Below are 16,222 nucleotides of genomic sequence, written 5' to 3'. Positions count from 1 at the left end.
ACACTGGCTCAGATCAATTCTCAAGTTGTAACTATAGACAATGATTTGATTTAACAACAATTTTAATCTCTACTCAGTCAACTAAAGAAACTAAAGGGCTGTACTACTGCAGGTATGCAAGTCTCAAAATTGACTTGGGCCCTCTGTGGAGCCCAGAGGATGACTCAGGCCGGCCATGTAGGACTGACATCCAAGTTAAATGTTTCTTCTTTCCCCCACTCATTCTCCCCCTAGATCAACAGATCTTAAGGAAAGAGAGGATGGTGAGGTATAGAATTACACAAAAGCAACGGGAGATTTTGAGGAAAGAAAGGTTTCAAAATTCCTGAAGTCAGAGAAGAAAAAAAAAATAAGGAAGGAAGGTCAGCATCCTGGAGTGAGAATAGCCCTTTGCGTCTCCTCTTAAATTTACAAGTCAGATGTCTCCAGTCCAACACAGGCTCCTCTGCTCAACACACAAACATGCACTGGTACGTCTGAAGGTGGCCATACTGGGGCATGTAGAGATGGGATGAAGGACAGGGGCAGTGCCTGCAGACACAGTTTGAGGCCGTCACAGCCACAACTCACACACTAGAAGTGGAGGAGTGGGGGTTTGGGGGGGTAAGGGCAAAAACAGCATCAATGCCTGAGACCCAGCTCCAACCCTCTGCTCCAACCCAAGGCAGGGAAACATGGTAGCAGCAGGAGAGACATGTCTGCAGCCCCGTGGCTACAGCACAGCAAGTTGGGGGCCGTTAGCAACAAGGAGGTAATGCTGTAGGCTCACACACCTGCTCTTCCTGTCCACCACATCCCCTCACCATGGGGATGGTGCCCTGAGACTGAAGCAGCCTGGACACGGAGGGCAAACCCACCACCCTGGTCACCCACGAGTTCGTTTCCACATCCAAAGTGATATTACTCCACCCAACCATGAAAACAAAAGAAAGCCCTCTAATAATTATTAACCTGCTTGAAGTGTTAAGATCAAAAGAGTATAAAAACAAGAGTTTACTATCTCAAATGTGCAGGTAGGGGAACAACAAACACATCAAGTACCACTGGACGACCAAGGTAATAGAGTAACACAGAAGTAAAATGACACGTCTCCAGAAACCAATCTCAAAGTCACCACAGACAGATTTAAATGACAGAATTCAAGACTGTGGTCATGAAGAAACTCAAGAGACAAGAAAACTCAGGCAGCTCAATGAGCTCAGGAATAGAATTAATAAACAACAGGAGTACTTTACCAAAGAGAGTGAAACTATAAAAAAGAACCAAACAAATTCTGGAGTTGAACTCAATAAATGAGATGAGGAATGCATTAGAAAATACTGGGATAGAGCAGACAGATGGAAGAGAGCGTTAGCAAGCCCTAAGATAGAAACCTAAAACGACACAGGAGGAAGAGAAAGACCTAAATTTTAAAAACATGAAAGAATTATATAGAATTGATTACCTTAGAAAGAGCAAGCTAATGATAATGTATATCCCAGAAGAGAGGAAGAAACAGAAAGCCTATTCAAAGAAGTAATCTGTGATAACTTCCCAAACTTAGGGAAGGAAGTGGACATTAGAGTAAGAGAAGCTAAGAGAACACTTAATTATCTAAATGCAAAAATAACTTTTGACACAGACCAATTCTCAAAGCAGTCTGGGGAAAAAAAGCAGTAACCTACAATGAAAACCCCATCAGATTATCATCAAATTTCTCAGTAGAAATCATACAGGCCAAGAGAGTGTGAAATGAGATAATTTATTGTATTGAAAGAAACTACCAGCAAGAATATATCCAATAAAGTTATCCTTTAGCTATGAGCAAGAAATAACGCCTTTCCCAGCCAAAAGCTCAGAGAATTTACCACCACAGGACCTGCACTTCAAGCATTTTTGAAAAGAACTCTTCTACCTGACACAAAAGACAAAAGTATACAGAACTTTAAGGAAGGTGGTACATAAGAGGACAAAAGCAGGAAATTGCAACTCTATTTAAGAGGATATTAAACAATTGTAATATAAAGGTTAAAGGGAAAAAGCATTAACAATAACTACTAAAATTTGGTAAAAATTGCACAGCATATAAAAGGATTAATTTGTAAACAACAAAAAATATAAAAGGGAAGAAAATGACTAACTTGTTTACGGAAATGAAAATAAGATGCCATCAAAATAAAAATTACTTTTATCTATGAAACATACCAACATCATGGTAATCACAAAACAAGTCTAAAGCTGAGGAGCTGAGGCATGAAATAAAAAAAGAGGAAATGAGAGGAAAGAAAGCATAGAAAAACTATAAAATAGCACAAAAGAACACAAGGATAAATAATAAAATACACAGCAACCAGTAAATAAAAGATGAAATGGCTGCAGTAAGTCCTTATATGATACAAATCATCCTAAATGTACAGGAATGGAACACATCAATCAACAGGCAGAGTTGTTGTATGGATAAAAATAAGACCCAAATATATGCTTCCTTCAGGAGACCCATCTTTGCTCCAAAGAGGCATATCACCTCAAAGTGAAGTATCAATAGATGATATTCCAAGCAAATGATATACAGAGAAAAGCGGTATAACCATACTTACGTAAGACAAAATAGATTTCAATACAAAAAAGGTAACAAGAGACAAAGATGAACATTTTGTTAATGATACAGGAGACAATTCCAGTTCATTCAAAAGACATACATTAATTAATATATATGCACCCAACCTCAGGGCACCAAAAAACATAGCTATTAACAGACCTAAAGTAAGAAACCAACAGTATTACAATACAATAATAGTAGGAGACTTTAATAGCCTGCTTGTACCAATGCTTATATCATCCATATGGAAAGTCAACAAGGAAACATCAGCCTTAAATGACACACATGGACATAGTTATAAAACTTCACATCCCAAAATGACAGACTACACATTCTTCTCAAGTGCACATGGAACATTCAAGGATAGACCACATGTTGGGATATAAAACAACTCTCAATAAATTTAAGATTAAAATCATACCAAGCAAATTTTCTGATAACAGCATAAAACTGGAAATCAACTACAAGAAGTTGAAAAAGAATCACAAGTACGTGTCTAAACAACATACTAAAACAAGCAAGTACTGAGTCAAAGAAGAAATGGCTAAAAAAGATCAGATATAGAGAGACGTATATACAAATAAGACATACCAAAATTTGGGGGATACAGCAACATAGGCCTACCTCAAAAAAAACAAAAATCTCAAAATGACTATCATTACACCTTAACTAGAAAAAGAACAAATGAAGCCCAAAGTCAATGGAAGGAAAAAATAAAAATCAGAAGTGAAATAAATGAAATAGAAAATAAAGACAATAAAAATTAATAAAAGAGCTGGGTTCTTGAAAAAGATAAAATTGAGAAACCTCTAGCTAGTCTCACTAAAGAGAGAGAAGATTCAAAATCATAAATAAGTTACAACAGATACCACAGAAATGCAAAGGATTACACAAGAATACTATGAAAGACTACACTCCACAAAATTAACATAGAATGGACAAATCCTGAAATATATAACCTTCCTAAACAGAATCACAAAAAAACCCTGGAAAACCTGAATTGACCAATCCCTAGAGTAAGGCACTTAAAACAGTAAAACTAACAAAATATCAGAATGGGAAATGAAAAAAATCCATTTATAATCTCAACAAAAAGAATAAAACACCTATGAATAAACTTAAAGGAAATAAAGGACCCATACACTGAAAAATAGAAGACATTGTTGAAAGAAACTAAGAAGACACAAAGAAATGGAGAGATATTCTATGTTCATGAATTGCAAGAATTAGTATTATTAAAATGTCCCTATCCAAATTCTAATGCCATTTTTCACAAATAGAAAAATTCTGAAATTTGTATGGAACCACAGAAGACCCTGAGTAGCCCAACCAATCCTGAGAAATAAAGAAAAATGCCAAGGTAACACACTCCTTGATATCTAACTGCACTACACAACTATAGTAATTAACAGTATGGTATTGGCAGAAAAACAGACACAGACCAGTGAAACAGAATCTAGAGCCCAATAATAAGCCAATACACTACACCTATGGGCAGCTAATTTATGACAAAGAAGCTATGAATATACAATAGAGAAAGGAAAGTCTCTTCAATACATAGCTGAAAATATTCCTAATCCAGGAAGGAAACAAACATCCAGGTCCAGGAAGCGCAGAGTTCCAAACAGATGAAACCAGAGGCCCACACAAGATGTAATGTAATTAAAATGACAAGAGTTAATGATAATAAGACAATCCTGAAGACAGAAGTCACAAAGAAGGGAAACCACGTTAAGGCTATCAGCTATAATTTCTCAATAACTTTCAGACTAGTAGAGTGGCAGGAAGTATGTTAAGTGCAGAAAGAAAGGAACCTACAACACAGAATACTGTATCAGGCAAGGTTTATCATTCAGAATTGAAGGAGAGATTAAGTTTCCCAGGAAAATAAAAATTAAAGGAGTTCACCACCACTAAACTGTCTTTATAATAAATATTAAAGGGCTCTCCTTATACAAAAAAGAGTATAACCAGAAATAACAGAGGAAGAAAAAAAAATCTCATTGCTAAAGGCAAAGAGAAAATATACAATAAACAGTGAAGAAAGCACTTAAAAAGCTAACATGAAGGTTAAAAGACAAAAGTAGGAAAATGAACTATAACTACAATAAATAGTCTGGGGACATACAAAATTAAGAGATATAAACAAGATAGCTTAAAATAGGCTGCTATTGATAAATATAAATGAACGTCATGAAACCACAAACTTAATAAACTTAAAAAAAAAAAAAGGGGGGGAGAGAGAGCGAGAAAGGAACCCAATCAAAACACTGAAGAAAACCAGGAAATCAAGAGAATTCCACATATAAGTAAAATCATGTGGTATCTGTCTTTCTCTGACTGGCTTAGTTCACTTAGCATAATGATCTCCATGTCCATCCATGCTGTTGCACAAGGTAAGTGTAAAAATAAATGTACCACTGCTTTTTTTTTCATTCACTCATCTACTGATGGGCATTTGGACTGCTTTCAAATCTTGGCTATTGTAAATAATGCTGTAATAGGGGAACTCAGGAGTTAGAAATTCAACTTTAGTAATATAACAATAGTAGCTTTTACGGTAGTTATAATCGATAGGATTAATGCAAGTAAAGAGCTTTGTTCCAGGAGCTGGACACATGTCCGGGCCTACGTGACCTCACGAGGCTGCAAGCAATCCAGCTTTGCGCCCCAGGCTCAGGAGATCCACAAACAAGATGGTATCTAAGCACCAGTGCTCCCAGGACAGAATGTCCGCTGACAAGGACACAGATAAAGTATTGGTCAACAGATGAAGAAACATTAGAACAGGGGTGGGGAAACTTTTTGGCTGAGAGAGCCATGAACGCCACCTTATTTTAAAATGTAATTCCGTGAGAGCCATACGACCCGTGTACGTTAGGCATTACTCAGTAAAAATGTTGTTGTCCTGGAGGACAGCTGTGATTGGCTCCAGCCACCCGCAACCATGAACTTAAGCGGTAAGAAATGGATTGTAATACATGAGAATGTTTTATATTTTTAACGTTTTTTTTTTCTTTTTTTTTTATTTATTCATTTTAGAGAGGAGAGAGAGAGAGAGGAGATACAGAGAGGGAGAGAGAGGAGAGACAGAGAGAGAGAAGGGGGGAGGAGCTGGAAGCATCAACTCCCATATGTGCCTTGACCAGGCAAGCCCAGAGTTTCGAACCGGCAACCTCAGCATTTCCAGGTCGACGTTTTATCCACTGCGCCACCACAGGTCAGGCCGTTTTTTTTTTTAATTCAAGATTTGTCTGCGAGACAGATGCAGCCATCAAGAGCCACATCTGGCTTGCGAGCCATAGGTTCCCAACCCCTGCACTAGAAGAATCCCTGGGGTGCAAATTTTATCTAACTTTTCCCTAAATTCCGAACCCCTTACCTACTCCTTTCTTCCTTGTATAAAAAAGGTTGGCTGAGGTGTTAAGGCGGTTTTTAGATACAGAACCCCATCTTTTCAGATCACCGGCCCTTTGAATAAAGGAACTGTAGAGTCAATCGTCTCTACTTATGTGGCTGAGTGGTGACAGGTAGCACAAATATGGATATTTCCAGTTTCACAATGAGCATGGGGTACATATATTCTTTCAAATTAGTGTTTAGGATTTCTTTAGATATATTCCCAAAAGTGGGAATTGTTAGGGCATAAGGTAGTTCCATTTTTAATATTTTTGTGGACTCTAATGAACAAAATTAACAAAACAGAAACAGAGGCCCTGGCCGGTTGGCTCAATGGTAGAGCGTCAGCCTGGCGTGCAGAAGTCCCGAGTTCGATTCCCAGCCAGGGCACACAGGAGAAGCACCCATCTGCTTCTCCACCCCTCCCCCTCTCCTTCCTCTCTGTCTCTCTCTTCCCCTCCCGCAGCCGAGGCTCCATTGGAGCAAAGATGGCCCGGGCACTGGGGATGGCTCCTTGGCCTCTGCCCCAGGCGCTGGAGTGGCTCTGGTTGCAACAGAGCGACACCCCGGAGGGGCAGAGCATCGCCCCCTGGTGGGCGTGCCGGGTGGATCTCGGTCGGGCACATGCTAGAGTCTGACTGTCTGTCTCTCCCTGTTTCTAGCTTCAGAAAAATACCAAAAAAAAAAAAAAAAAAGAAAGAAACAGACTCATAGCTACAAAGAACAGACTGACAGCTGACAGAGAAGATGGGATTGTGGGGCTGGGTGAAAAAGGTGAAGGGATTAAGCAAAGGAAAAAAAACTCAGACAACAGTATGGGAATTACTAAAGAAGGAATAGTCATGAAAGGAGACTTGACTTGGGGTGTGAAACAAACAATACAATACACAGATGACGTATTATAGGATTGTGCACCTGAAACCTATATAATTTTATTAACCAATGTCGCCCCAATACATTCTATACAAAAATAAAAGAGATCAAGAGAAGGATCAGAGGGGGGAAAAAACCAAAAAAAAATTAGCAAAATGGCAATAAGCACACCTATCAATAATCACTTTAAATGTCAAAGGACTAAATGCTCCAATCAAAATACGTGGGGTAGAAGGACAGATTAAAAAAAAATGAACAAACAAAAAGAACAAGACTTATCTATATACTGCCTACAAGAGACACACTTAGGTTGAAAGACATACACAGACTGAAAATGAAGAGATGGAAAAAGATATTTCAAGCAAACAGAAATGAAAAGGTGGGTAGCAATACATATATTAGACAAAATAGACTTTTATACAAAGAATGTAGAGACAAAAGGATATTCCATAAAGGGGCCAATCCAAGAAGATTTAACAACTGTAATGATCTATATACCTAATACACATACACACACACACACATCTCCAAAGAAAACAAAAACATTCATTTGAAAAGATATCTACACTCATGTTCACTGTAGCAGTATTTACAATAGCAAGACGTAGAATCAACCTAGACGTCCATCAATAGATGAATGGATCAGTATGTATATACAGTATATTATACAATAGAAAAAATACAATCTTGCCATTTGTGACATGGATGGACCTAGACGGTATTATGCTAAGTGAAATAAGTCACTGAGAAACACATGAACTGTACGATTTTACTTGTATGCAGAATCTAAAAAAACCAAAACACAAACAAAAAACAAATCTGATGCCCTTCTTTGATCTCTTTCTATAATGAAAAAACCCATCCCTGATCCAGGGTCTAGGTTTGCCTTTTTCTATTTAAAAAGTTTATGTATATTCCTATTAATCCAAAGTCCATTTTCTTTCAGAGGGAAAAGAGCAAAACCATTTATTTTAGAACTACCTGAATTCACTCGACAAATTCTAGTTGGTATGCAGAAAGACACAGTTAACCAATTCTCCAGTCAGCCATTCATGTTAAGGATAATGAGAATAGCAAAAAGTTAATTTAAAAACCACACTAAATCTGCATTAAGCCTCACCTCTCCCAAACTTAAGGAAATCAGGCGACTCCCTGACCAGGCAGTGACTGACAAGAGAAAAAGGGCAAGTCCTGAATCCAACAGCTGTTATGTATAATCAGCCCTGCAGTACACGTGAAAAATAAATAAATGGTCTTTCTTAGGGAAAACGTGTATTTATTTCATGGTTTAATAACAGCAATATTAAGTTAAAAGAAAATCTTACCTGGAATTGTATGGCAAAAAGTCTAGTGACTTCCCCGTGACTGGTGCCTTTTGCCTCTCTACATTGAGCCTTCACTTCAACATAGCACTTACCTTCTTGGAGAGAACATGCCACATGTCTGAGGCCACAGGCCAAGCACAATAGCTAGCACAAGTATACTTGTATAAGGTATATGCAAACATGATGAAAACTTGTCACCACTGACATTAAATGTGAAGAAGCCTTTAGCATAAATTTGGACAAAGGAGAATTAGTTAAGCTTACTCAGAGCAAGCAAAATGACATTTTAAGTGTAATATACATCCTATATAGAAGCTAATATAAAACATCCTTGTTCAGAAAAGGAAAGTTTCACACATGTCAAAAATCACCAGCACAGTACTAAAGGTATACATAATAAATGAGGTTACAGAAAATTGGTATTAGAAAATAAAGAGGCTAAGCCAAATACATTAAATTGGCCCATAACTTGGAGGGATGACCCTTTAAGATTTTGCAAAGGATAAATTTGAGTATTAAAGGTCTGTGCTGATTTTATTATGAAAATTTGAAATAATCTGTAGAATCATGTGATACAGAAAGGTCATTTTTAGGAAGACAGAATAAAAGGTTAAAATTTGGAAATTTCTTTTTCTCCCCATAATATTATATGGTTCTCCACACTGCCACTTTTCATGAGTATGGTGTAACCCTCATTTCTGATTTGGTTTTAACAGTGATATAGAGCCCTTGGGGTCACTAGCACATATTTTGCCTACTGAAATTCACAAACACTTATTCAGAGTACCCACTCTTAATTTTCCATTAAGAGCAAAGCAAATAAAATATTTTATTTGCAGTGATTATCTGCACTGCAAAAGAAGGGAACACATTTTTAATTATATAGTTCAAAGAGAAACAGGTGAATAGAGAGGTCCACAACCTCTAAAAAAAAAAGACAAGAACACATCCTCCAAGATGAGGTGGGACCAGGAGCCAATGATACACTACTTCATGGACTATGTCTAGGAGTAGACGGAACAGATTGTATATACAGTATTTTGTATTGTAAACAAAGTGCATCACACAAACTTAAGACTACAATTAAAACCTAGTGAATCAATCTAATGAAAATCATTCACACAGCATTATATAGGCAAATATGTTTAAAAAATATTTTAATAAGCATATTCAGAATGGCAGACGGAATTATTTTACAGTGCAAAATTACTATGCATAAATTTAAAAACATCTAACTCATAATTTTAAATGCCTATTTAAATATTATTTCAAATACATTTTAAAGCTCAACAGATTTATGTTGAACTGAGTTACAGATTCTGAACTCTATTTGAAAACACATCATAGAACAGAATACCATTCCAAATGAAAATCATAGTGCTTTGCTGGGGGTGGGAGACACTAAGTAACTATTAACAAAGGCTTCTTTTCCCAATGCAATTTGTCAAGAGTTCAAGAGTTATGAAATGTACTAAATATTAAGCAAATTAAATTCATGATATTACTTAAAAATTTTATAGTGCAATGACTTAACAAGTTATAATTGCTGCATTATGAAGAGCAAAGTACTGGGTGAAATACCTGTATAAACACAAAATATAATTAAATATTTCTTTACGAAAAGCTGAGCATTATGTATTATAATAGTGGAATGACACTCATTAGGCATACTTTAAAAAGATAAGGTTAAGAAAAGATTTCTTAATATGTATACACATGCTGTATCTGCAAATGTGCCTGAGAATTTACTAAAATTGCTCCTGCAATATTAGTATGCAAGAACTTTCACAGACCTGCAAATAAAATGTATCTTTTATATAAGGTGAAAATGGTGTCTCGAAAACTGTAACAATTTAAAAAAGTAAAGCATTACTATTCTAGTCTTTGACAAAGAGCTAGGATACTTTGGATTTATTTTAATAACATCTGATTTAGAAAATGGATTGTGACCATCTGTTAAAGCTGCCATTCTGGATAAATTAATGTTCTAGGTAAAACAAACAAACAAACAAAATTCATGCTTCTCAACACTTCCACCATAAACTTGTATTTACTTGGATTTGTATGTAACAGTGAATGTACATTATATGAAGTCAAGTGTTTTAAAGTGGCTTTTAACACTGTTCAGGGGAAAATTTGTTCACACTGGTGGAGGAAGCAGTCTGAACATATGTTAATAGTAATACTTCATGGGAATAAGGCCTAAACCATATTATCTCATTGCAAACCTCTACTCAATTGCATTAGACAGTTGAGCCATTAAAAACAAGATCACAGAAGATTTCAAAAAGGCATCGGCTCTTGAACTGATGGCTGAAAAGAAATTGGTAGAAGTATCTGGGGTATGCCTGTGATAAAAACAATAGTTAATAACCTTTTATAAAAGTTTGGATATAGGATGGTCTATCAGCTGTATAAAACTACATTTTTTTAAACAATTTTGCACTAAAAATAAAATGGCACTCTTGCAAGACTATGCAAATGGATGATCCTATTTATAATCACAGAACAATAGTTACTGTATATCTTTTTTTTTTCATTTTGGAAATACACTATTAAATCTGGGAAACTAGATTTTAACTGGAAAAGTCTAAAAACTTTTCTAATTTAATCAATTTTCAATATTGTTGCCTGCCAACTCCTTGTGTGTACCAATTACCTAAATATCACTTGACCTTTTCCCCAGTTTATTTAATGAAAAAATGGGAAATTTCATAATGCATATAAAAATAACTGAACAGGATTCTGGTCAGCATGATACATTTATGCATTTAAGCCAACATTAAACTTTTGTCTTGCTTCAAAAATAATTTTGAAAATTATAGCAAATACAAACTATGCAATCTAAGTATCATGCTTAATTTCAGAATTCTCACACCATTTGTCCATAAGTAGAAATTTGAAAAAAAAAATTTTTTTCACAATCCTTCATGAATGCTTTTACCACCTGGATAAGAAACATGACTTAGTAACTACACAACACTTAAAAATTCATTAGAAAAACCATAGCAAAATAAAATGAAAGCTGACAGACTCAGAATATCAATTCCTCTCATAAAAGTTTACCAACTGTACAAGTTAAGAAAATTATACAAGCTTTTGTATTAAGAAAAGGACAGCTCAGTCAAGACATATGTACTGTAAAAATCTTTCAAAGGCTACAAAGAATCTGGAAAAATACAGAATGTATTTCTTAAGCCCAGATAAGAATATGGAAAGACATCATTGATGTCAACAATTTTACATATACAAACCTGACTTGGTTTATTTTTAAACTTCTATATATAAAAAAATCATGCTAGCATAACTTTCAGGATTCATAAGGGTTTCCTTAATAATGATACTCAATTTGTATGGAGAGAAAAATGTCTGAAAGACATTTTAATAAATTTGGAAAAAAAAATGGTGTGCAACAGAAAACTAAGGTTTTCTTCTCTGCCATGAAACTAAGCAAAAAGTACCCTGTAGTAAAATTTTTGAATACATCCAATTAGAAGGTACAGGTATATCTTAAGTTCACACAAATATACTAAACTATGTGTTATGTATCCTTAAAAGGGTCTTTACAGTTTAAAGTAAAAATTCTGCAAAAGGCAGAATTATAAAATCTTATTTACTAAAGTTAGAACTCAATTCGACTTTCAAATTTTGGCCAATTGTTTTAAGAAAATCAAGTTTTAAGGTAACCCATCAATCCTGAAAATTTTAGTCACACCAGGATTACTCCAAAGAAAGTAAAATAAGTTTAAGTTCAGTCATCTGTGTTTTCAAGTTCTTCAAATTTTCCATGTGAGATTGTTTCTTGGAAAAATTCAGAAGAACCTGGACTTTCTTTTCCATTGCTGTTTATCCTTCGCCTTTTGGCAGGTCTCTCACTTTTTTCATCAATATGGGCAAGTTTTGGATCATTGGCAAGGTTATCTGTTTCATAACCATTACTATCCATATCTGTATGAAGTGGTTTCTTAGTTCCACCTGTTGGTCCATTAACATGTAACCCTTCAACTTTTACTTCTTCTTTGTTTAATACTTCACCTGGTCCATTAGATGACACCCCTAAGTTGGAAGAAACATAAACTGCTAATATTAAAGAGTTATATTTGTAAACTATTACAAGACAGCATATCATCAAGGAAGTGAGGTATCGAATCTGTGTATGGTCTAAATTCTGGCTCTATTTACCTAGAAGTTGCGTGACCTTAGGTAAGTTAGTTACATTGTCTGTATCTCAGTTTCATCACATATACAATGAGAGTAATAATTTACCTTACAGGGCTATTGTGAACATTAAATAAGCTAATAAATGTAAAAAAGTGAAGAACAGAATTTGGCATATATTAAGAGCATGTTGATACTATGTGATAACAACTAAGCACTGGATCCCGCAGTCAAACTAAGTTTAATGGAAGCAAAGATATGCATAAGTTATTCAGATTTAGCAAACAGCTATAACTTTCTAAAACCATATAAAAAATTATATTTTTTTCTTTAAGAGTTTGAGCTTTATACCACCATACAAACTTAAGATGACATGACTTTTTTATTCTTAAGGGAAAAATCTCTGGCTATTACTGTGCTTTAAGGGTAAAGATCATATACTACATTTACCTAAATGGATTTTTAAATACTCTCTCATGTTAAAAATTAATGCTTGTACTGTCTTAAGCGTACACTTAAAAATGCTGAGAGTAAACATAAATTCCTCCATAATAGGTGAGAAAACAACAATTAGTCTAATAAAAGTAACAGTAAAAAGGTCATGTTCAACTTAACTGCAAACTGAAGAAGAAATTTTGGGGATACTAAATGTGCCACTAAAGATAAATATTCAATCTAAAGGATGAGCCTTAGATATTACATTCTGGTCAAAGAAAATATTCTATTTTCCCCAATTCAAAAGTACACTCAAATCATGAATGCACATGGTGATTATTATCACTATACTGAAGAAATGGTTTTGCTGTAGTAAGCCCAAAAGAATTGGTGAAACTGTGACTAGGTCAAAAATAACCTTAAGATTTCAAGAAAACTAATCAAGTCCCATTACAAAAGAAATAAGATTGGGTTGGAAAGTTCCTTCCTTTCTTTGAGAAACCCGAGAAACTTGATTTTCAGGTAGCTGATGTCAATGGCTTCTGGGCTACTGAGTAATTTATAGGTAACTTATGAAACTCTCCTAGGCTAACTGCATGTTCTCATCAAATGGTTAGACAAGAAAGGAAATAATTTGGTATTATGAGCAAACAGGAAAAGACAGGACAGAAACAGAACCAAGTAGGTTTCTATACCTAGTCTCAAGGCCAGTTTCAGCTGTTTATTGTACTTCAGAACGGATGTGGCTAGCTAGCATTAGACATCATGTTAATGAAACATTCTGGACCAGGAAATGGCTACTGGGCCCTAATTTTTGTTAGGCTTGTTCTTAGAAAGAAAGTAGTGAGGGAATAGAAAGGGGTCATCAGATGAACAAAGTACAGTATATTCATTACAGCAGTGCCAGTGTGAGGCCAAAGGTCAGAACAAAGGTCAAATTTTCCTTAGTATTTCTCTTCTAGTTTCTGGCATGAGGAGGTTAGCTCTCCACTGGCCCTCCCATAATGTTGTTACATCAGAATGTAGGTGGGTGGACAGAGTTTATTTCTAATTCACCAGTTTTTTCCTAGAGGAGTTAAGAACTTACTACTTTCTCCCTGGCAACTGTCTAAGGAAAATCATTTTCGTTAATTAGACGTCAAAATAATTCTCTAATTAGGTCTTTCTGATCAGCACAATGATCTTTGATCCACTGTATATCTTAAATAAAAACATAATCTGAACCTCAATCATACTGATATATGCCTTTGCTTTTTTCATGGATAAAAATAGAAATGTTTCTATAGAATATAAATGCCTTTGCATTAATAGAACAGGCATCAATATTCTGATATCTGCTGTATCTTTTCTTATCCTTCAAGGTTATTATGCTATCAGAGAGAAAAATATTCAAAACTGTGCCTTTATTATCTACTTTTTATCTATATGTATATGATTAATATACCTTCCTGATTAAGTGTTACAAGCGCCCAAAGTATTTAAAAAATATCTGTGTATTTCTGATGTAAAATGGCTAGAGTTTTGGTCTAAGAGTTAATAAGAATACTTATGTTCAGGCATCACAACGATAAGAAAATAGATGCTACTCAAAAAGAATAAATTCTTACAAGAAATGGTCACTGTTGACAGTACAATTTATTAAACTTACTTTTGAGTGGGAATTCAATGGGAAGTCTTCCCAATTAATTTGATTTCTGTGTGTATTATAGTATGTATGTATATATGCATGCTGATATGTATGCTTCATCCGGTATTTAAATTATTACTTTAACTTCTGCTTTGGAAGTTTAATAGACACCAAACTGAAGACTCCAGGCTACAGAAGGAAACAGAAGTGCTTCTCTGGTTGCTTACCATTTTGATTAGTATTGCTTAGAGTACCATCTTCTCTCTCAGACTGGCTATTGCTACTGTTTGAAGCAGTTGGGGGAGGGGATGGTGCTCGACTGGAAGCAGCACTTTCACTTTCATCTAGAAGCCGATCCATGTAATCCCTTAAAATTAAGTAAAATTATAATTATTTTCTCATTAAAAAAGCTGAACATTAGTATTAAGTGAGGTTAAATTTAGAAGGCTTTATTAATATCAAGTATCCTAATTTTCACTTACAGTCATTCCAGTGCCTTATCTGACACACCAGGATCTGAACATTTACATGGAAAGCTTCTTTTGGTTACATGTTTGTAGGAAGAATGCGTAAGAGCTTTAAACTAGCTAACTTTAGAGACCTATTGGCAGTTATAAAACTTAAAATTGTAGGCAAGTGCTCAGAGTTGCCCAACTAAAACCAGAGGATCTACAAGTGAAGAGACAAAGATTATGTCAGTCAGGAGTACAAAAGAATTTCTGGTCAGACTGACATTTTTAAGCTCCTAAATATGGCCCTGGTCCGGTGGCTCAGTGAATAATGGTGTCCTGGTGTATATAGGTTGCAGGTCTGATCGCCAGTCAGGGCACATATGAGAAGCAACTAAATGGAACAAGCATAACTAAATGGAACAAGTTGAAGCTTCTCTGTCTTCTCAAATCAATGGAAAAATTTAAATAAATAAATAAATCTCCTAAAGACTATTTGATGACTATGGCAAAACCTGAAAAGACAGACTAGGTCCTAACAATAAATCACCTCCCTAAATCTTCCTGGATACCTTCTATATTACCTTTCTGCTAGATCTGAGCTATTAAGCTCACTAAATTTCTGGGCTTCTCTGCCAGATTTATCTGCCCGTATATCCTGAGATGTGAGTTCACTTCTTCCTGCAAGTCACTCCTGAACTTTATGGCATGGGAAGATAGTTGTGTAAGTGACACTGGTTTGGGGTTAGATAGATGATCTGGGCTAAATACTTATCTCTCTCAGGTATAGTGTCTTTATCTATAAAATGCATGTAATCATACACGACCTATCTAACTTAGTGTTCTTGTATAAGATATGTACAGGAAAGTACTTTGTAAACTCTAAAGTGCCATTAAGGCATAAGAATGAAGGGCAGCAAACTATGGCCTGTGGGTGGGCCACCTGTTTTTGTGAATATTATTTTACTGGGAACATAGCAATAATCAACCGTTTCCATAATGTATATGACTGTTTTTGCACACCATCAACAGAGCTGAGTAGTTGCTACAGAACCTAAAGCCCACAAAGCCTAAACTATTTATTTACTCTCTAGCTGTTTTACATAAAAAGTCTGCCAACACCTGCACTGGAATAATAACTCCATGAAGCAGGGACTTTTGTTTGTTTTGTTTACCACTGCACTTCTGGTGCCTAACCTGTGCACAGCACAGAGTAGAAGCTTAATAAAAACTTAAATACGCCTGACCAGGTGGTGGTGCAGTGGATAGAGCGTCAGACTGGGAAGAGCATCAGACTGGGATGTGGAGGACCCAGGTTCGAGACCCCGAGGTCACCAGCTTGAGCGCGGGCTCATCTGGTTTGAGGAAAAGCTCATCA

General features: G+C 35.7%; 2 protein-coding genes across 11 annotated transcripts in view; one reads left to right on the top strand and one right to left on the bottom strand.

Annotated features, from left to right (window-relative positions):
• Positions 1–15,282, top strand: part of SLC35D1 (solute carrier family 35 member D1) — an 89,722-nt gene extending 74,440 nt beyond the window's left edge. The window contains exon 14 of the transcript XR_010750267.1: positions 15,197–15,282. The gene's annotated coding sequence lies outside the window, so the exon portion shown is untranslated. The remainder of the gene's footprint in view (positions 1–15,196) is intronic.
• MIER1 (MIER1 transcriptional regulator) overlaps positions 9,291–16,222 on the bottom strand; it is a 61,344-nt gene continuing 54,412 nt past the window's right edge. For 5 of the 10 annotated variants that reach the window (XM_066376528.1, XM_066376534.1, XM_066376533.1 and 2 more), the window contains 2 exons: positions 14,623–14,762; positions 9,294–12,231 (listed from right to left, as the gene is read on the bottom strand). In XM_066376528.1, the coding sequence (XP_066232625.1) occupies positions 11,927–12,231; positions 14,623–14,762 (445 nt within the window). In that variant the 3' untranslated portion in view covers positions 9,294–11,926. Of the gene's footprint in view, positions 12,232–14,622; positions 14,763–16,222 lie in introns of all 10 variants that reach the window. The other 5 variants (XM_066376527.1, XM_066376531.1, XM_066376530.1 and 2 more) reach the window with 3 other exon arrangements.

The sequence above is a fragment of the Saccopteryx leptura genome, chromosome 3, assembly GCF_036850995.1.
Source record: "Saccopteryx leptura isolate mSacLep1 chromosome 3, mSacLep1_pri_phased_curated, whole genome shotgun sequence".
NCBI classification, from domain to species: domain Eukaryota; kingdom Metazoa; phylum Chordata; class Mammalia; order Chiroptera; family Emballonuridae; genus Saccopteryx; species Saccopteryx leptura.
Note: the sequence above shows the minus strand (reverse complement) of the source record. Positions and strands in the feature narration are given on the sequence as shown.